Consider the following 20,577-nt stretch of genomic DNA (forward strand, 5'->3'; position numbering starts at 1 on the left):
ATAGTTGGTAATATTAAATACATGCCAGATATATCATAATATACTTTCAAACCAGGGTTTCAAATGTTACGGATATTCTGCATTCCACATGTCCACGTCAGAGTTTTGACTATATTCCGCAAATGTTTTCATTTTCCAAAAATTTTACAAATACCGCAAAATAAATTCACAAATTTCACAGATACCTTATATTTTATTTATATAATAAATCGCAAATAAACATTCGACATTTACCGCGGTATACCACGGAAAGTAGGAGATAAACTATTAAATTGAAGTTACGGTACAGAATCGGGAAGCGGTAAGTTGAACCTTCCTTTCAACGATATCGTGCCTTTAACTGATTTTTGCAAGTTGCAACACTGTGAATTATTTCATGCATGTTAACGTTCTTTCAATTAGAGTAAAAAAAAACTCATGATTATCAAATTTAAAATCTTTAAAAAATGGTAGTCCAAAGTTTACCGTTATATATATATATATATATATATATATATATATATATATATATATATATATATATATATATATAAACCAAAACTCTGGTCTATCTTGCAAGAGGACGAAACTCGGGGGTCAAACTTAGAGAAGATATTTGATTATCACGGCTTGACTCCGTGGAACCACGACTCCCCTTCCGATCTAGTTCCAGCGCCAAACACTCTCTTAGCTCAATTGCCACATTAGTCATGGTGGGCCTATTAGTCCCTGTAGCTGATACACAGGCTACCGCAATCTCAACAGCTTTCCACACCGAGTCGATCTCAAAATCTCCGATCCCCTTAGACGCTCATCGACAATGTTTTTTTATGTTTCCATTATCTAGCATTGAACACACTCAGTCCCTTATGTGCCTCCGCTCCCCTTTATTGTTCGTAGTTATGGTGGGATGGCTTGTGATTATCTGTAGGAGAACCACCCTGAAGCTATAAACAGGGGCGGACCCAGGTGGTGGCCTCAAGAGCCCCCCAAAAAAAAAAATTCGGGCTTAAATTTTTTATTTTTTTTCAGCCTAAATTTAGTTTTGACCCCCCACTCCTTCCGAGTTTGAATCCGCCACTGGCTATAAACGTCGCTCTTCGCATTTACCATGCTGTTGTTTGCCAGCCTATTCCACAAAAAAAAAAAATAAAAAAAAATAAGATTGCCTAAACAAAGATAGTAAATGCAATTTTGACATAATTTTTAATGCTTATATTGATAATATTAAAAATATTTTTATTTTTGTTCGTATATGCTCGTAAGCAGTGACGGATCTACATGGGGTCCAGGGGGGGTCACGTGACCCCCCTCGATTTTTTTTATTTTTTATTTTTATATTTTTAGCTCATTTTTAAAAATATTTTAAAAAAATTACCCTAAAAATTTACCAATTAGCCCCACTTGAGATTTTTTTTTTCAAATTAGCCCCCTAATTTTGTTTTGTCAAATTTGACCCCCTTGATAAGCTTTTCTAGATCCGTCATTGCTCATAAGTAATCTCATTTTTATTTTTAATGCTTATATGCTCATAAGTACAAACTAGGCGAGCTAATATATGCAACAAAAATTTCGGGTGATTAATTTGATAAACGTTTAGGGTAAAAAATAGAAAAAGTTACAAATTGGCTAAAAGGGTATAAAATAAATGGAAAAATTGTACAAAATAGTCATTTTAAACTAATTGATTAGTAAAATAGCCGAGGTTTTAAATTTTCAGCAAATAATTAAAGTTACGTTGACAAATATTTTTTGACACAAAGATTAAATTTTTTGACAATTATTATAAGCAATTTATCAGTTTAAAAAATATTAATCCTAAAATTAATTAATTTTGTTTTTGAAACTTGATTACTACATTTTTTGGCTATTTTTCTAATCTTACAGAAATCTTGGCTATTTTGAAAATCTTTAACTTTAAATCGACTATTTATCAAAATTACCCTAAAAAAAATTGAGGTGCGGCTTTGGACTCAGTGGGTGAATAGTGGCTCCGCCTCTACTGTCCAAACACTAAAAAAGGCATAAAGAATTTGAATCTCACTCGGGGTCCATATATCCAAAGGTTCCAGCAAGATTCATTGTGAAAACGTGAGTGACGTCGTTGGTTACGAAGAACTTGGACAACCCAAAATCAGCGAGTTTTGCTCGATAATTCTCCGCTATCAAAATGTTAGCAGGCTTGATATCTCTGTGGATTATTGGTGGCTTGCACCCACTATGCAGATACTCCAACCCTACATTTTATTGATATTTTTTGTTAATTAAATATTTTCCAGACTGATTTATTTATTTATATTTTTTTTAATATTATATGACTGATTCAAAACCGTAAAAAACCATCTAATTGTTTTGGCCATATCTATGAAGACTTTTTAATTTTTTTTATAACATACCGTATCTATCATTATTAGTCATACATCACACCATAGTTTAAGAAACAATGATATTTTCAGCTATAAATTATTATTTAATACATATTTAGCAACAATTTTTTTTTTTTTTTAACATTAGGAACTTGGTGATGCAAAAATTCTTGTGGAAAAAAATAGACTCACTTGTGGCCAAACATCTCAGTCGAATAATAATTGAAAATTTTATAACAATTTTGTGTTTGCCTTTAGTCAATATTAATCACGAGTACATGCCTCGACTAGTAACTGATAAATAATGTATATTAATTAATAGAGATGCCCGTTTGGTTACGTTTTCCGAACCTGTTTTCTGTTTTATGATTTTAAATTATAAAAAAACAGTTTTAGAAAACATGTTTCCTTATAGTACTTAGAAAACAAATTTAGAATTATGTTTCTTTTTCTTTGAAATATGTTTAGAACAATGAAAATGTGCTTTCTATTTTATATCTCTTATATTAATTTTAAAATAATTGAATGAAAAACATAACCAAACAACATTTGAGATATTCTGAAACTTAATTCTAAATCTGTTTTTTAAATTTCAAAATTAAAATCAGAAAACATAATTTAAAAACAAAAAACGAATTTAAAAAACTAAACCAAACAACAATGTTAAACTATATTTTTGTAATTAACTAATTAACTATAATTAATCAAATGATGACTATGTAGCAAACAATAAACTACCATCTCAGATTAAAGGAAACTACCGAGAAACTAGAGATTCGCAAGTGTCGATAAAATATATGCGACTTGAAATTTTGTAATTTCAATACCATTGACTTTAGCGATACATGCAACGTACGAAGTACCAACGAATATTATATATGTAGCTTTCGAAGCTTGGCAAAGTATTTTCCAAATAGTTTATGCCTTGGATCGGGTCAATATGGTGACGCGTTAATGGTTATATCCACATATTGGTGGTGCTATGGAAGTCAACTTTATGTTGTAATTACTCATAAACTTAAAATAATAAAAAGATACATCGTAATGTAATATGATGTCATTAAAAATTCAAAAGATGAACTATTTTACTAATCAATTAAATTTAAATAATTATTTTATAAATATGAAACAATTATTCAAAACATCTCTCAAACTATAGCCGCGCTACGCTCTCTCCAAAAAATCAAGACTTGAGTTTTCAATCTTTAGTGTCGCCGCTTCTCAATGGAGGACTTTCAACATATGAAAATGTACTTTTTTCTTTCTTTATTTTCTTCAGGTCTACGATATAATTTTATTCGGCCGTGGATCTCAATCGGACAAGATCTTTAAAATTGCAACTACAACTCGTGAAAACCGGCGTTTCTGCTCGTGATTCGTGTAGTAATATGATAATGACTGATCCTGTATAGACGGGTAATCCACAAGTTATTTTATTGTATTTGTGATTGTTTGTGGTTTACTTTTTATCTTCTTTTTATAGAAAGTTTTTTAATTTTCTTTTCGCTATTTTTGTAATATAAGCATTTGACTTTTTTTCAATACATATTTTTGAAGAGCTATTTATCGAAAAAATATTATTCAAAATATCTCTTTGAAACTAAATAATAATAAATAGTAGATATTTAATTTTTTTTTTTCCAAAATAGCCGTAATTTTAAATTTCTTTTAGCTAAATAGTTACGATTTGATGCAGTTTATATAAAATTTCAAATTATAGAAGCGGATAGAGAGTATCTGATATACATCAAATTAATTTCCTTACTGGCAACGCCTTTTAGCCATACATTTTCACAAACTGCTGGTAATAGTTTAATTGTTTGATAAGTCATTCTTTTAATTATACGTACATGGCAATCTTATTTGATCATCTTTGCAACACTATGAGTTATTTTCAAGCATGTTTCGTCCAAGAAATAATAATAATAATAATAATAAGAGAAAAATAAAATTACTTTTTTTTATATATAATTAAAAATCGTTAATAAATTGGTATTCCAAAGTTTACCATACGTTGATAAATTACAAAAATAATAACTTTTTATCTTGCAAGAGGAAGGAATTCCGGGGTCAAGCTGAGAGAAGACATCTGATCATCTCGGCTTGAATCTGTTGAATCGCGATTCCTCTTCCGATCCAGTTCCAGGGCCAAACTCTCTCGTAGCTCGATTGCCACATTAGTCATGTTTGGCCTATTAGTACCCATAGCCGATACACAAGCTACTGCAATCTCAACAGCTTTCCACACGGAGTTGATCTCAAAATCTCCTCTTAGACGCTCGTCCACAATGTTTTTTATGTTTCCATTGTCAAGCATTGAACACACCCAGTCCTTTATGTGCCTTCGCTCGCCTTTATCGTTCGTACTTATGGTAGGACGGCTTGTGATTATCTGTAGGAGAACCACCCCGAAGCTATAAACGTCGCTCTTCTCATTTACCATGCCGTTGTTTGCCAGCCTATTCCACACACACATAAAAAAAAAAAAAAAAAAAAAAAAAAAAAAAAAAAAAAAACTAAGATTGGATGGAGTAAGAAATGTAAATATCAGGGGGGACTAATATGCAAAAAAATAGTTCAAGGAGCTAATTTATAAACATTTAGCGTATAAAGAGGAAAAAACAACTACAAAAAGTGTATAATTTTTACAAAAATTAGTTAATGCAATTTTAACCTCATTTTTACTGCATATTAATTTTTGTTAGTATATGCTATTAAGTATATACCATAGTGCAACTACCAGAAATGCTCAGTGGGAGCTAGTCTAAAAAGCCAAAAAATAAGAAAATAATCGAATCTCACTCAGGGTCCATATATCCAAAGGTTCCTGCAAGATTCATTGTGAATACGTGAGTGACGTCATTGGTTACAAAGAACTTGGACAACCCAAAATCAGCGAGTTTTGCTCGATAATTCTCCGTTATCAAAATGTTAGCAGGCTTAATATCTCTGTGGATTATAGGTGGCTTGCACCCACTATGCAGATACTCCAACCCTACATTTTATTAAAATATAATTTAAGAATTTGAAAAATTCATAAGATAAAATTATAATATGAAGCTAAAAATCTATGGGTAACCTTGTGCCGCATCAATGGCTATCCGAATCCTTGTTTCCCAGGTCAAGACCTTGCCCTGCTTACCTGAAAATGTAACAAAACATTAGTGAGATCAATCTGTCAAAGCTAAAGTCAAAGTTTGAAAGCCAGGCTGTAAAGTATGTGTCCACGTCAGCGAATTAACAATATATTTAATGTATTGAATTGTATCCTTTGCAATTATGTGTTTAAAGTTCCTGTCCACGTCAGCGAATTAACAATATATTTAATGTAGTGAACAAGAAAAGTACGTGAATAAAAAACCAAAAACCTGAAAGATATGACTCCAAGTCTCCATTGGCCATGTACTCGTAGATGAGCACTCTTTCAGTTCCTTGATTGCAATAACCAACAAGGCTTGTCAAGTTTCCATGATAAACCGTCAGAAGAAGCTTAACCTGTAAGTAAAGAGTCATATGATTGATTTCTCAGTTTGATAAGATGAGTAAAGAAACCCTCAGAAACTGCGAGTGAATAATCCTAATAACGCGCCTCTGCTTGAAATTGCTGATCTGCCACGTCCTTTTTTCTTCTATTTCCGCTTTCAGATTGTACTTGACTTCCCTTAGCTGGCTCGTTTCGAATCTGTTTCACCGCCACCTCAGTACCATCGTCTAAAAGGCCATGGTACACTGTCCCAAATCCACCTTTGCCTAAAACTCGGTCGAAGTTTTTAGTAATTTTTACGATCTCAGAGTAGACAAACTGCCGTTTTGTTGGTTCAAATGATTGCATTCCACGGTTTGAACCTGTTTTTCCTAGAACAACTAGTAAATATAGAATCTATTTGTTCAGTCACAGTTAAAAATATATTTTTAATTTACTTTTTGGGTTACATTATAAATATATGTGTATATTACCTTGCTTCTTTTTTCTCTTCAGACCTACAAAAATACCCACTGCTATTGCCAACACAGAAAAAAAACCACCAATTGATGCGATTATCGGAACTATAACCTTTTTCTTCTTATTATTATTGCATGGAAGCGAGAGACATAAATCTGGATTTTCCACAAGACTGCGCCGTAAAGAGTGGAATATAGTTAAATAAGCGTAAAAAAATGAGAGTTAAACCTAAAAAGTTATACCTTAATAATAAGAAGCCAGACTTGGATTTTTCAATGAGTTCAGGTGGAAGTACACCTGTGAGCTTGTTCTGAGCCAAATTTCTGAAAAGTATATGTAAATTTATCAAATGATTTGCAACCAATACATGTGCAACGCAATTTTTACATCAGTATATACACGTCTTACAGGACTTTCAGATTTGTCAAGTTTGTAAGGAATTTAGGCACTGATCCTGTTAAATTGTTGTTTGACAAATCCCTGAAATAGATTATTTAAACAAGTTGAGATCATAATTTGAGCAGCTTTAAGTGAACATGACATGAGTTTAATGTATAAATACTTACAAGGACTCTAACATACTGAGATTAGCTATATGAGTAGGTATTTCACCGCTCAATCCACTAGAAGACAAATCCCTGTTACATATTTGATTTTAGTTTCAATAAACATAGAACAGATAGATGAAAATGCGTACCTATGTTTTCTTTATAAATTAATAAAAAAAATTAAACTCACAGGGATGTGATTCTTGGAGCATTGAGGCCATGAGTACTGCAATTCAAACCTAGCCACGTGTAATTAAGTGGTAAACATGGATCGCCACCCCAGTTTCTGGTCAATCCGTAAATTGACTTTATCTTCATCACTGCTTCAACTAATTTCAGGAAAAGTATTAAGAAGCCCACATCATCTATCCGATTTAGTAACAAGAAGCTTATTGATTAGTGATTCTCATGCTAATTATATTTTACCATCAATTTGTTCCGTTTCTGAATTTGGAAGATCCAAGAGCACATAAACCTCGACCGCGTTCACTATCGGAGGCAGAGTCGAGTTCTCCAGCTTCTCGAGCGTAACGGTGTAGTTCATTTTTCCGGTGATGGCTAAGTTAGTGGAGACTGTGTTCGACCTCAAATATGCAGGGCTTACAGGTCCGAAAAATAGACGTCCGTTGAGAACTATGTTGAACGCTCGTGACTCGTTTGCGTCGAGCTTCTGGATCTCGGCGAAGTGCATGTACAGAAAGTATCCCGACTTAGTATCAGGGCTCGTAAAATCTAGAGCGAAAGGCCGGCTTGCATTGACAGGCGTCCCGACATTTTTCATCACGATATTCGGGGGCTGATACTCTATATGGCTTCGTTCGTCGACGGTTTCTGAAGTATCCAATACTTTCCACTCCGGATTGACGTATGGTACCCAAAGCCGGTCAAAAACATCGTACGGATATCTAAAACAAAAGATATTTTTGTACAAAAAATAAAATATTATGATAAGAATAATAATAAATTGATGTATTTGTTTCAAAAAATTTATCGGATGTGGGCAGGAAAACTTTGGATCCAAGTACTACCAATCTACTAATAATACAGGAAACTACTACCGATTTTATCAGGACTAAATTAAATATATGTGTGCCATTTTGGTGTCATTACTAACCTATCGCTCCAAAGAGAAAATATAAAGTTAAACCCACGATTATGTGTCATTATTTAATATGTAACTGGAGAGACGTATAAAGAGAGTTTAATAAATATAATTCATGAAGTGAAGAAATTAGTATTAATTTTGGAGGGATATTTAGTGTGTGGTTATTATATACTTCATATTTGAGTTTCTTATGAATAAAAAAAAAAGGAAAAAAAAAAAACTCGGAAATGTGAATGTAAAATGCTGAGTAGACATAACCTGTATGTGCTGTTGGTGGTTGAACCAATATCCATGCGAAATACAAGGACAAGGGACTCAGCATAATGAACGGTGTAAGTCGAGTTTAACAATGGACGGAACTCGAGAGCGTTGATGAAAGGCGTCCCAGATCCGGTGTTGACGAGGCAGACCTGGAACCGGTTCCGCACTGGAAAATGTATGACCTCCTTCACCACGGCTATCGAAACGTCCTCGAATCTAACGGTCTCCCAGAAGTTTGGTCCCAAGTGGAGATCGAATTCCGGTGTCGAGTTTTTACCATCATAGTTTCCGTGGTAGAATGTTGCCCGGATCAAGTACTTTGTGCCCATTTCGGCCTTAACATTGTAACAATTTCGGGTTCCTTGAGGGAAGCTTCTGAGAATTTTTCCCTGCTGTTGGATGTTGATTTTGTGCTCAGGCAATACGGTCTTGCTTTCGCCGCCTTCTACGAAAGTCGCATCGGAGATGTAACTTATATTCGTCGTTGCCTCTGTGTAGGTTGAGTTTTCAGGCAACCCACAGTCCAAGCTAATGAACCCTGAAAGATAAATAGAGGAATGTTTAAACCAGTACTTAATTAGATGAGCCTGATATATGCATGGCTTTTCGAGATCTGGGATATTTTTGTACCCAATTGACCCTGAGAGTGAGCAATAAGAAGAAAAAGTGTTGCCAAATGCAGTTTCTTCAACATGTTTTATTTTTCCTAATCACTTGAAAATTTTCGACCGGAACTTAATTGCGCTACAAAATCAGGTCTAAGCAAGCCAGACACATCTTTTACAGTTTACAAAAGAGTTCTAGTCTTATAAACATTATTATATCTATATAACTCAATGTGTTTGCGTGTTTGATCTAAGTTTCACGTGCAAGACAAAATACGGTGAATTATACTACCAAGAAGTGATCAACTAGCATGTTCAAAACTCTCCATTATTAATATTTGTGTATTATAATATAGAGCCAGATGTATAGCAAAAATTAAAGTTTCTCATATATATAATAATTTTTTGGTAAATTTTAAATAACAACCACGACAGTTTATTAAGAGACAATTAAGCCAGTAATCCTATAACTCATCATCTTTTTTAAAAAATAGCAAAAATTTTATTTTATTAAAAGAATAGCCTACTAAACTGAATTAAATTAAATTAACTATTTTAAGTAATTTAATTTATACTTCGGCCTGCCCAAAATAAATTAAATCAAGTTAATTTAATTTATTTTGGTGTGGTGAACAATTTTTTTAGTATATAAATAGAATGCTAAAAACTTCCAAAAAGAATGTCACTTCCCCATAATGAATATTTATTTAAAATTAAAAAAAATGATTATTTAACAAATTTTAAAATTTTGTGATTTAATTACTCAATTAATTTGTTCAGATCTACTAGTGTAAGTATACCCACAAAACAAAATACTATAATATATTTCCATTTTTGTTATTAATTACTGTTGTATTTTAACGAAGAACTAGTAAATATTATAAATTATGGGATTGCATAGTTTAAAGACTAAGTTACAGCTTATCACTTTCACACGGCAACTCAGATTTTACTAGTATATCAAACATTGAAAAATTGTACCAGAAAGGAAAAGGATAACTGGTATCATGAAATAAACCATTATCACATCGGTAAACTGTAAAATGAGGATGGTGAACTGAGGAATATTCCAGAAAAATAAATAAATAAAATAATTTGCATGCATATAGTACAAATAGAAAATCAACATATCTACATCACACAACATACTTGAAACAAAAGAATAATACCAATTTGTGGAATTTCCCTATATGATTCATAGACAAATCCAATGGAAAATCTATATTCGTCAACATTTATTGATATGAATTAAAATAAATATTCACAATCTATATTAATAAAGATTGACTAGAGATTTACTTTTCATGCAAAATTCCACTAAACATCGAAGTGATAATACCGCATGGATCGGTAGAAAAATAAATACAGAACTTGGGAAATTAGGATTCCTTTTATAAAACATTCAATTACCATTGGTATAGCAGGAATAAATAAATAAAAACGGCTAGTTGTTTAAAAACTTAGAAAAGGGATCATATATTTTTCAAAATTTAAAGCCGTAAACTTGGGCAAAAGTCTTAGGGATGGACAGTTTGCGTGGCAATAACAAAATATTAAAATAATGGTACCCAGCAGCAAACACAATCTGCTTTATCACGGAAATAGAGATAAAACCACATGCACACCTCTGGTCAATGTCCCAAAATAATCAATACCAACAGATTAATAATAGTTGATGTGTGACAATTGATCTACTTGGAAGAGCACATCATGCCTTTTCTGACGTGTTTTCAAGTTGACTTTGAATTTATTCATTAGTTGCCTTGTTTATCGTTTGGGTATTTCCATTGACTTCTTATAATCTGTTTATTTTACATTTGTATGAAGAAAAGTACGAAATTATTTTGTTCTTAAATATATATTTTCAATAAATTAAATATATTTTTTATTTAGTTATATGTTTAAAACATTATATATTTGAATGTATTATGCAAATATACAAATTATGATATACGAGTTGCAATATATTTTTAATAAAAAAAATTAATAACATATTTGTAACTGTTGTCATTGTCGTTGTTGTCAACAGTAACATTCAATTATGCCCTTATCGGAATTGAAACATATCCGGGGGACATGTTTAGTACCGAGAGGTCGATTTTTCGATCATCGGCATATCTTTCTTTTTAAAAGTGTGTATCGGGCATACTCACCTAAACAAAGCAGAATATTCACTATCGATACGCTTCAACTCTCACATTTTGAACTACCATGCGCTCAAATATTCACTAGTAGTTGGACTTAATGTGAGGTAGGGGAACGATGAAAGTAAGATTGTCTCACATCTATGAGTTAGAGAGAGAAATTGCGGAGTTGGAGTGATGAGTTTGTTTGTCAAGAGAGCCTAACTTTGTTTCTTAGGTAGGACTTGCTAAGAAAAATTGTACATCATGGACTTCGGAGGGAGGATGTGTGAAGGAGGGTCAACCATGGCTAATGAGGGCTGACCTTGTGAGTTATTAGACCAGAACAGACATATCTAACCGAGGTCAGGACAAAAGTATTATATGTTGTAAGGCATTATAGATGGACACTACTACAAACTGTGCCTTTAGACACGAAAGGAATCAGTGTCGTGTCCAAATCCAAAAAAATTCAAAATATATGCGATTTTTCGGGTATCAGACGCGATTATTGTCGCGTCTAAAACTATCTTTTGTCCTAGTGGGGGCACGGACTAGCATGGATAGAACGTGGGGACAATGTCAGTGCTAGTATTGGGGCATAGAAGCCTGTGTTGTTGAATTAGGATCTCTCAAATGTGCTCAAGCTCACGAACAAGACTTAGGACCAATGCCTAGATTTGACATGGAAAAGCCATGACCAGTGTAGACGGAGGTGACCCGCACAAGGTTGATCTTCTTGTTATAGTCCGGGCTTGCATGAGAAAAACCTTAAAGAGCGGGGTGGATGGACATATAGGAGCCTAGAGGCCGAGGACAAATTAATGCTGACGAGCCTAAATGGATGGTACCCAAAATCTCGGATGGTTAGCATTTCACTCTCCTATTTGATGTTTCAGATTTAGTTTTATATCAAAGGCTTGAATGGTTTGTAAGACATCAGTTACATTTTAGTTTTTGGGTTTAAATTTGAGCTTTCTTTCTTGTCATTTTGTAAGTGGCTTGATCGATTTCAAGGATGGAAAAATTACCTCAAAACGATAACTTTGTAGTTTATCCGACTTGTCGTGGAAACTTTCTTAATGCTTTGAATAAGTTTTTCTTAGATGATTCATTGAGAGGTTATCTTTGCATTTCTTGAAATGATTTGGTATAATGATTTAAACGTGCATACGATTCAAGTGCATTTGACCCGGGAGCCTAGATTTAAAAAAAAATGTTTGGAGAATGACAGGGAAAGATCCTATTCATTGGAAAGGGCTAGAGCGCACAGAAAAATTAGGGGCCAATACTTTCCTATACTACATGGGATCACAGGGACAAGATGATGGTGTGTGGTGATGCTTGAAACAATTTAAGGGTTGGGACTTGGTCGAGAAAAAACGAGTATGTAAGGCCCTTTTCTGTGTGAATAGATATCCATCCTTCGTGCCTACCCATTCGGATGAACCATAGCCAACCTTGGTGTTGTCTTTTTTTAGACGGCTTTGTGTGCCAAACGTTTTCTGACAAGAAAAGGATAACCTTGGTGCAAGCCCTTATGAATAAGCTAGAGCTGCCTTTGTGCTTTCCAATTTCGATAATTTTGCCAAGGCTTTCACGGCGTTAACCGATGACGGCCACATTTGTGGAAATATCTAATGTCTTCAAGGCGATGTGTTGACGAATGTCATGGTCTTGATGTGTATGATATTCATGGTGACCGAGCGATGAAGGTCGCTTCCATTTCATGAATCTTTGTCACCACGGAAAAGAGTGTTAAAATGAACAAATATTTTGAAAGTCTCGTTGAGAGAATTTTATAGTCACCACAAAATCTTAACATTCATATTATCATGTTCTAATGATAGGTTGATAAGTACTCATTTCAGAGGCTGAGCACAGACGATCCAATGGAAAACGAGACGGAGTTGGACAAGCTAGACAACGCCAGTGTTGGCGCCTACGGGATAAGAATGGGCCAAGACGGATAGGTTGGATGTGGCATAGACTATCCAAGGCTAAATGGGACAGAACAAGCCGGACAACGCCAATATGCTGACGTGGGCGAGGTGGGGACATGCCACAGAGGATAGGCTAGACATGGCGTAAACGATTTATGGCCAAATGGAACAGAGCGGACAAGCTAGACAATGCCGGTGCTTGCACGGGCAAGGTTAGGACAGGCAAAGCATACATGGTGGACATTGTTGGTGCCAACGCCGATGTAGCGGGGCCTCTTAAATGTGTGGGGACGACTCGGACAGCCTGGGGTTCAGGCCTCTTGGCCGAGCCTGAAAAGGGTGTAGATGAACCATGAACAAATACAGACAAGCCCATATGGTCAGGCTGAATGAGTGCGTAGATGAGTGGACGGGCGGATGTAGATAGGCATGCATGTGCGATATTTTGCTCTTATTCCTTGTGATGATTTGGACTTGATTTTGAGACTAAGGCTTGGATTTATTTTTTGGCTTATGTTTCGGTTGGTCATTTGGGCATAAGGCTTGGCTAGATGGGTGAGCCCATTGCCTTCATGTGTTCTTGTAAGTTGGATGATCACTTTTCTCCATTGGTAAAGCCGGCATAATAAGTATACTAATATTTATTTACTAAAATAATAAGTGTAAGTTTTTCACAGTTAACTAATCGTAATTTATTTATATAAACTATCATCGTTTTATATAACTATAAAGTCTAAGAAAAGTTAGTAAGATTGAGTATACAGTCCTATCCTCAAACTGCATGTGCCCGAATTATAAGTACGGCTGTTATGTTGAAATTTGGTTATAATAAGCAAAAATTGCTGCGCAAATTACTATTACAAGTGCAAAATTATTTATAGTTTCATAAATTGATTTCAAACGACAAGTGAAAAACTTCAGTAACCTAGAGCAGAAAAAAGAGAAAAGGAAGGAACTACAAATAATTAACGATGGATATTAATAAGGCAAGGGAATAAAAGTAGGAACGAAACATATACACGGATCTTAACGTAGGAAAGTACGGAACATGAAGTAATCTCACTTGTATACAGCCTCCACTGCCTTCCATATATTTTTACATTTAGAATTCCCAATAATAATAAATAAGTAAGCCTTTTGTTTTAAGGCGTAAAATTCATACATCTGCCCTATAAACATATAGTAACAGAATCAATATATTATTTATATATTTAAAAAAAAAAACCTATTAGTCTGCTGGGAGCCGAGGGTGTCAAATGTCAAAATTACTTGTATTCAGAGATAAGATCTCACGGCTTGAATCTCTTGAATCACGAGTCCTCTTCCGAGTTTTTTCCAACTCCAAACACTCTCTTAGTACAATCACCACTTTAGTCATATTCGGCCTATTAGGGGACGACGTAGATACACAGGCCATGGCGATCTCAACTGCTTTCCAAACCGAGTTGATATCATAATCTCCGCATAGACGCTCATCCACCATTCTTTTTATCTTGTCATTATCAAGCATTAAACCCACCCATTCGCTTAAGTGGATCCTCTCGCCTTGATTGTCTCTGCTCATCGTGGGACGACCCGAGATTATCTGTAAGAGCACCACTCCAAAGCTGTATACGTCGCTTTTCTCGTTTAGCATGCCGTTGTTTGCCAACCTGATTTGCATAAAATAAAAAGAAATTTAAATATTTTCCTCCTGGTTGTTGAAAAGAACTTTTATTTTTATTTTTTTTTGGTTGGAGGACAATAAGAGAGATTAGGGAATAATTTCATACAATATTTATTTTCTATTCTTAGCTTAGTATAAATATAAGGCATCTCCACTAGTTATAAAAATGGAACCAAATGCTTAAGATTTTAGTTTCACAATTATAATCTAAAGTGGTAATTGGCTATAGAATTTTTCTCCAAACTTAATGTTTATGATCTAATACTAGAAAACTCCTTAAGTCAATTACATTAGAAAAGAGCTAGGAAAGGTGCTATCATTGATGAATAGGTAGAAATATATGTGTATATATACACATATTGTTTTCTTTGGAGGACTGACCGAACTTGTGTCACCAAAGAAAGAAGATGTTTCTAAAATTGCACTCATAAATTTAGAATTCTCATTTTCGAAAATGTTGACTTATATATTGAAGTAAAGTGCTAATTAAAAATATCTTCTTGAAGTTTAAACAAGTACCAAAATGAAACAGTTTAAATTTTAAAGTATTACACGGTTTATTTTCGAATAGATCATATGAAGAGACTTACAGGTCTGGGTCAATATATCCAGGGGTTCCAGCAATATGCATTGTGGATATATGGGTACCGTCTTCGGTTAAGAAGAACTTTGATAACCCAAAATCCGCAAGTTTCGCTCGATAATCCGCGGATATTAAGATGTTTGCCATTTTGATATCTCTGTGGACTATAGACAAGTTGCACCCACTGTGTAGATACTCCAACCCTACATTTTATTATAATCAAAGGAAAAAAGAAAAAAAATTAATAATTTATGAAGTTAGGCTAGCTTTCCCCCAAATGGAATAAATTATTATTCACCTTGTGCAGAGTCAACAGCTATTTGAAGTCTTGTTTCCCAAGTCATGATCTCGCTTTGTTTATCTAATAACAAAGAATAAGGAGCTAGCATTAAAATCAAGATATAAAACATAAGTATATATAACTATCTATCTATATATATATATATATATAAATTGTTTTTATAGAAACAATAAGAAGAAACCTGAAAGGTGCGACTCTAAGTCTCCATTGGCCATGTACTCATATATAAGTATTCTTTCAACTCCTTGACTGCAGTATCCAATAAGGCTCGTTAAGTTTCCGTGGTAAACCGTCAAAAGAACCTTGACCTGTAATTGAAAAAAAAAAAAAAAAAAATCATTTCTTACGTTTGTACGACATGTGAAAAAAAAGAGTCCCCAAGAATTGTGCATATAATAAAAAAATACGCACCTCCGCTTGAAATTGCCGATATTGTTCTTCAACCTCGTCTTTTTTTCTATTCCCGTTTTCGGATTGCACTTGATTTCCCTTTCCCTTCTGAACACGAATCTTCTTCACAGCCACTTCGATACCATCGTCTAAAATGCCATGGTAAACCGTCGCAAATCCGCCTTTACCCAAAACCCTACTGAAGTTCTTCGTGATCTTAACTATCTCATTATAGGAAAACTTCCGTTTTCGTGATTTGAATGAATCCATTCTATCGTTATGTCCTGATTTATTTTACAATCCATGTAGTCAAGGATAGGCAGGTTTATCATTATATATATATGATCAAAATGAATGAGCGTACGTACCTTGTTTTCTTTTTTTCCGGAAAACTATAATTAAACCAATTGCTATTGCCAATGCAACAAAGGATCCAAAAACTGACGCGACAATCCGACCCACACCACCACCGTTGCTCTTTTTCTTGTCATTACATATAGACGAGGCACATAAATTTTGATTTCCTTCAACACTACATATCGCCATAATTATTATGAAAATGTTATCGTTCAAAATGTAAATTATAGTATAATACTATTAAACAAAATAATTTTTACCTTAGGGCTAAAGAACCCGATTGTGACATTTCAATGAGTTTCGGTGGAACTACGCCTGTTAGGTTGTTCTTAGCCAAATTTCTGCAAAGGAGATTCAAATATTCAATCTCGAAGAATCTTTATACAGGAATTTTTACATCTCTTTTTCTATATGACATACAGGACTCTCAAATTTGGCAACTGCGTCAGGAAATTAGGCACCGATCCTGTTAAGCTGTTGTTTGACAAATCCCTGAAATGATTTAAACGCATTGAGATAGAACTCCAGCTAATTCAATTTAAAATAGCTTGAATACAATTCTTACAATGAACGTAACATGTTGAGATTAGCTATATGAGTAGATATTTCACCGGTCAATCCGCTAGAAGAAAGATCCCTGGTACATGTAGAATACAAAGATATGAAAATATAAGTTTCAATTAAAAAGTAATAATGTGGGCGAAAAGGAACATACAGGGATGTGATTCTGGGAGCATTAACAGCGTCAATGCTACAATTCAATCCTGTCCATATGTATTGCACCGGTAGACATGGATCGCCTCCCCAGTTTCGCTTCACTCTATAAGTAGACTTTATCTTCACCATTGCATCAACTAATTTCGTATAAACAATAAATAATTCCCATAGGCAAATCAGTTAGTAATTCCATTTATGAAATCTGAACTATATAAACACAAAGGAATATAAAGTTACCATCCTTTTCCTCCGTGTCTAATTTCAAATGATCAACGGCCATATAAAGCTCAATCGCGTTCAAAATCGGTGGCTGAGTCGAATTCTCCGACTTCTCGATCGTGTAAGTGTAGTTGAGTTCTCCGGTAATCGGTGTACCCGAGTAGATAGTGTTTGAAAACAAGTTCGTAGGTCTAACCGGTCCGCCCCAGCGTCGGTGTTTGTCGAAATTATTGATGTAGAATTCCCGGGACTCATTTGCTTTAAGATCCTTGATCTCGGCAAAGTGCATGTAAACGTAGTACTCATTGTATTCATCGGTGCTATTCCATTGGATTCGGATTGGTTCGCTTTCATTCATTGGCGTCGCAGCATTCTCCATGATGATATTTGGAAGCCTGAAGTTCATGATGCCTCCAGCTTCGCCCGGCTTGGGAGACAACAATATTTTCCATTCCGGCTGGTTGTGTGGAGTCCATAAACGATCGAAAGCATCATATGGATACCTGAAGGCGGAATGTAAATTTTGTTTTTCTTTTTTCATTGAATATAGGAGACTATATCTTTTGATTTAAGGAAAAATATCAAATGTATCCTTGAGTTTAGAGAAAATTTACATTCGCATGTGCGTTTTACCATATTAAATATATAACTCTAAGTTTATTACATTGATACAATTTTTGAACGATCATTTTTATACTTTCAACACTAATTATAAATAAGCTACTTTAGTTTGTGAAATCTTATGAACCCAAGGATGTTTAAACTATCTTTTGAATTAGTTTAACAAAAGATTTACCAAATATATATATGGAGGTGACCTAATATATGGAGATGTGACTATTTATCTAAGATTTACGTCTGTAAATACATAAAAATTGTTATTTACCTAAGATTTACCAAACGTTGACTATTTAGCAATATCAAACGTTTAAGTTGGCTATTTACCTAATAGACCCTTAATTTAAACTTAACCCAAAAATGTACTCATACTTACCTGTATTCATGCTTGCTGGGTGACCCAATATCCCTTCGAAAGACGAGCGCCAACGAAAACTCGGATTTTGCACCGTAACTTGCATTTCTCATTGGTCGGAGCTCAAGCGTGTTGAGAAAAGGCGTCCCAGATCCGGTGTTGATGAGGCACACATGGATATAGTTTCGCACAGGAAGATGAACGACCTCTTTTACGACGGATTTTGAAGCTCCCTCAAATTTGACGGTGTCCCAAAAGTTGGGTCCCAAGTTGAGTTCGAACTCCGGAGTCATATTTCTCCCATCGTAGTTTCCATATAAAAACGTTGCCCGGATAAGGTACTCGATTCCTTTTTCAGTGTTGGCTGTGTAACAATTTCTGAGTCCTTCGGGAAAGCTTCTAAGAGTTGTTCCATGTACTTGTTGGGTTATGAGTTCATACTCTGACGATATAATCCTAGTTTCACCGCTCTGTATGAAAGCAGCGTCGGAGATGTAATTTATTTCTGTTGTATTATCTGTGTAGGTTACATTTTCAGGCAGCCCACAGTCTAGGCTGATGAATCCTGAAAGAGGAAGATAGAGGAAACCAGTTTTAGTTAGCGCTTAGCATGATCTTCATATCTATAATATTTTACCTGATTGGACTTGAGCATGAGCAACAAATAAGTGAGCATTGTACACAGCAAGAAAAACTGTAACAAAATGAAACAGTTTCAACATGGTTCATCTTCTAATTCCTGGACATTTTTTAGATCAGAAATTAGGAAATGTTACTAGTAATATAAAATTTTACTATTATAGAGGAAAACCATTCCCAGAACTCTCATAAGATTCTCTTAGATATAGATATGTAAAACACTTCTTTGTTCTTGTCCATTACGAGACCACGCAAAAGACAAAATAGAACGAGCAATATGTAACATGATTAGCTTGGTTTGCGGAATTCTCTATTATAGGTTTTAGGTCTAAGTTTCTGCACGCCAGGCTTGATCAAACATGTTATCCAATATAATTATTATTTCTTGAACGTGCATGCATGCTTTGTCAACAAATTATGTCTGTAATGTATAAGAATATATAAGTTTTCATGGTACTATAGAATTTTCCCTGGCGGCTTCATGATTAACGTCTGATTCATGACTATATACAATATTGTATGAAGAACAGACGTTATACATTGATTTGTTTATAATTCTTCTTAATATATAACTAATATTAGATAGATTAAAATAAGAAAAATTAGACGGACTAGCCAACCTCAAACGTTGATATTGCAAAGTAGACAACGTTTCAAGATTTTAAGCAAAATAGTCAATTTTGATGATGTGGCAACTAATTCAAAACTTGAATTCCAATCTTGCCTTTTTGTTATTTGAATCAGTTTCTTTTGTTTAAATCGATTAAATATTTGGTGTAGTTTATTGTTCTCCACATTTATCTCTCTTTCTATATATACATATGTACACGGGTCTATTACATACATTATTTGAGTCCTATAACATATTCTTTTGATATGCAATTTGTTATTAATGTATATATTGAGCTTTTAGTATAGACTTGGATAAATAGAAATGCGGAAAAAAAGAGGAAAAGCCATGAAGTGATCCTCATCTTTCAGCGAATCCAATCTGCCTCCTTCTTCGGGCGAGGAGGATCTGAAGATGAAGAAAGTCAAGACACGCACCAAGCCCTAACCTCGATCTTCCTCTCCACCGTTAATAGGTGCGTTTTGTACGCTTTAAACTCATATTTCCGGGCTTAAATCTAGCTCTCACATATTTTTGATGATTTTAGTAGGATTATGATGATTTACATGTTCAAAGAAGTAAAAGAGCCTCTATAAGCTGTTTGGAGTCATTTTCTGATAAAACGAAGCAATCAAAGTCAAAACGGAGCACGAGACGTGAAGAGACAAAAGGCTAGAACTCCGTGCACCACGCACTCCCCTTCGCGCGATGCGCGGAGTATGCAATCGATCTCTGATCAATACACACGTTCTGCGCACTACTCGCATTGTCAACCTCGCACCGCGTACTACTTGCATTGTCAACCTCGCACTGCCCTATGTGCGTCGCTTGAGGCTTGTGCATCATCTCCGAGCGTTATGCGTGGTCCTCACGCTTCCTAAAAGTCTCGAAGCGCACCGCGCGCCACTTCGATCGCTCCGCGCAGTGTGCCCCTAGCGTTGCGGCTGTCATTCTGCGCGGCACAAGGTCCCGTCACGCAAAACATGAGATTAACGATTTTTTAATCGTTTTGAGCCGTCGGATTAGTTTTCATGACTCAGATCCCTCCAAAGATTAGATGGAAATTTATGTAATCAGACCTAGAGTCTTATAAAACACATATAAGCCTCTTTTTACTTCAATTTTAGGTTTTTCTTTTTAATTTTCTTGTTGGAGAGAAGAATTAACCAGAGAAGAAGACCACCGTTCGTCGCGATTGACAACCGCGAATTCAACGTTTTTTCTTCTATATCTATTCCTTGGAACTCCT

General features: G+C 34.7%; 3 protein-coding genes across 3 annotated transcripts; all 3 read right to left on the bottom strand.

Annotated features, from left to right (window-relative positions):
• Positions 1–547: 547 nt before the first annotated feature.
• LOC149385874 (putative LRR receptor-like protein kinase At1g51890) lies at positions 548–2,397 on the bottom strand. The gene is made up of 4 exons (XM_089626435.1): positions 2,376–2,397; positions 2,024–2,216; positions 1,090–1,108; positions 548–781 (listed from the first exon to the last, which is right to left on the bottom strand). The coding sequence occupies exons 1-4, from the start codon at positions 2,395–2,397 to the stop codon at positions 548–550; spliced, it is 468 nt and encodes a 155-aa protein (XP_089482561.1).
• Positions 2,398–4,287: 1,890 nt separating this feature from the next.
• Positions 4,288–8,965, bottom strand: LOC149385875 (LRR receptor-like serine/threonine-protein kinase IOS1). The gene is made up of 14 exons (XM_089626882.1): positions 8,833–8,965; positions 8,200–8,740; positions 7,263–7,741; positions 7,027–7,165; positions 6,855–6,926; positions 6,697–6,768; positions 6,531–6,611; positions 6,303–6,460; positions 6,003–6,209; positions 5,935–5,954; positions 5,714–5,840; positions 5,425–5,487; positions 5,148–5,340; positions 4,288–4,804 (listed from the first exon to the last, which is right to left on the bottom strand). The coding sequence occupies exons 1-14, from the start codon at positions 8,894–8,896 to the stop codon at positions 4,387–4,389; spliced, it is 2,634 nt and encodes an 877-aa protein (XP_089483008.1). The 5' UTR covers positions 8,897–8,965; the 3' UTR covers positions 4,288–4,386.
• A 5,024-nt stretch (positions 8,966–13,989) lies between these two features.
• Positions 13,990–20,171, bottom strand: LOC149385876 (putative LRR receptor-like serine/threonine-protein kinase At1g05700). The gene is made up of 15 exons (XM_089626436.1): positions 20,072–20,171; positions 18,717–18,773; positions 18,101–18,644; positions 17,125–17,609; positions 16,886–17,024; positions 16,736–16,807; positions 16,591–16,662; positions 16,431–16,511; positions 16,182–16,345; positions 15,930–16,097; positions 15,835–15,872; positions 15,605–15,731; positions 15,421–15,483; positions 15,130–15,325; positions 13,990–14,525 (listed from the first exon to the last, which is right to left on the bottom strand). Exons 1-15 carry the CDS (start codon positions 20,169–20,171, stop codon positions 14,126–14,128), a joined length of 2,706 nt encoding a protein of 901 aa, XP_089482562.1. The 3' UTR covers positions 13,990–14,125.
• Positions 20,172–20,577: the final 406 nt, after the last annotated feature.

The sequence above is a fragment of the Urtica dioica genome, chromosome 9, assembly GCF_054948205.1.
Source record: "Urtica dioica subsp. dioica isolate 48M chromosome 9, U.dioica_male_clone48M_v1_H2, whole genome shotgun sequence".
NCBI lineage: Eukaryota > Viridiplantae > Streptophyta > Magnoliopsida > Rosales > Urticaceae > Urtica > Urtica dioica.

What these genes read in the sequence shown, in the direction of transcription:
- LOC149385874 (XM_089626435.1), bottom strand. Translation starts at nt 2,397, where the DNA reads ATGACTAATAATGATAGATACG. An exon ending in GACTAATAATGATAGATACG is followed by an intron (nt 2,217 to 2,375) that starts GTATGTTATAAA and finishes AATAAAATGTAG; the next exon opens with GGTTGGAGTATCTGCATAGT.
- LOC149385875 (XM_089626882.1), bottom strand. Translation starts at nt 8,896, where the DNA reads ATGTTGAAGAAACTGCATTTGGCAACACTTTTTCTTCTTATTGCTCAC. An exon ending in TTGACAAATCTGAAAGTCCT is followed by an intron (nt 6,612 to 6,696) that starts GTAAGACGTGTA and finishes TATACTTTTCAG; the next exon opens with AAATTTGGCTCAGAACAAGC. An exon ending in TTTGGATATATGGACCCTGA is followed by an intron (nt 4,805 to 5,147) that starts GTGAGATTCGAT and finishes TGTGTGGAATAG; the next exon opens with GCTGGCAAACAACGGCATGG.
- LOC149385876 (XM_089626436.1), bottom strand. Translation starts at nt 20,171, where the DNA reads ATGCACAAGCCTCAAGCGACGCACATAGGGCAGTGCGAGGTTGACAAT. An exon ending in TCATGCTCAAGTCCAATCAG is followed by an intron (nt 18,645 to 18,716) that starts GTAAAATATTAT and finishes TTCCTCTTTCAG; the next exon opens with GATTCATCAGCCTAGACTGT. An exon ending in GCTCCCAGAATCACATCCCT is followed by an intron (nt 16,808 to 16,885) that starts GTATGTTCCTTT and finishes TACATGTACCAG; the next exon opens with GGATCTTTCTTCTAGCGGAT.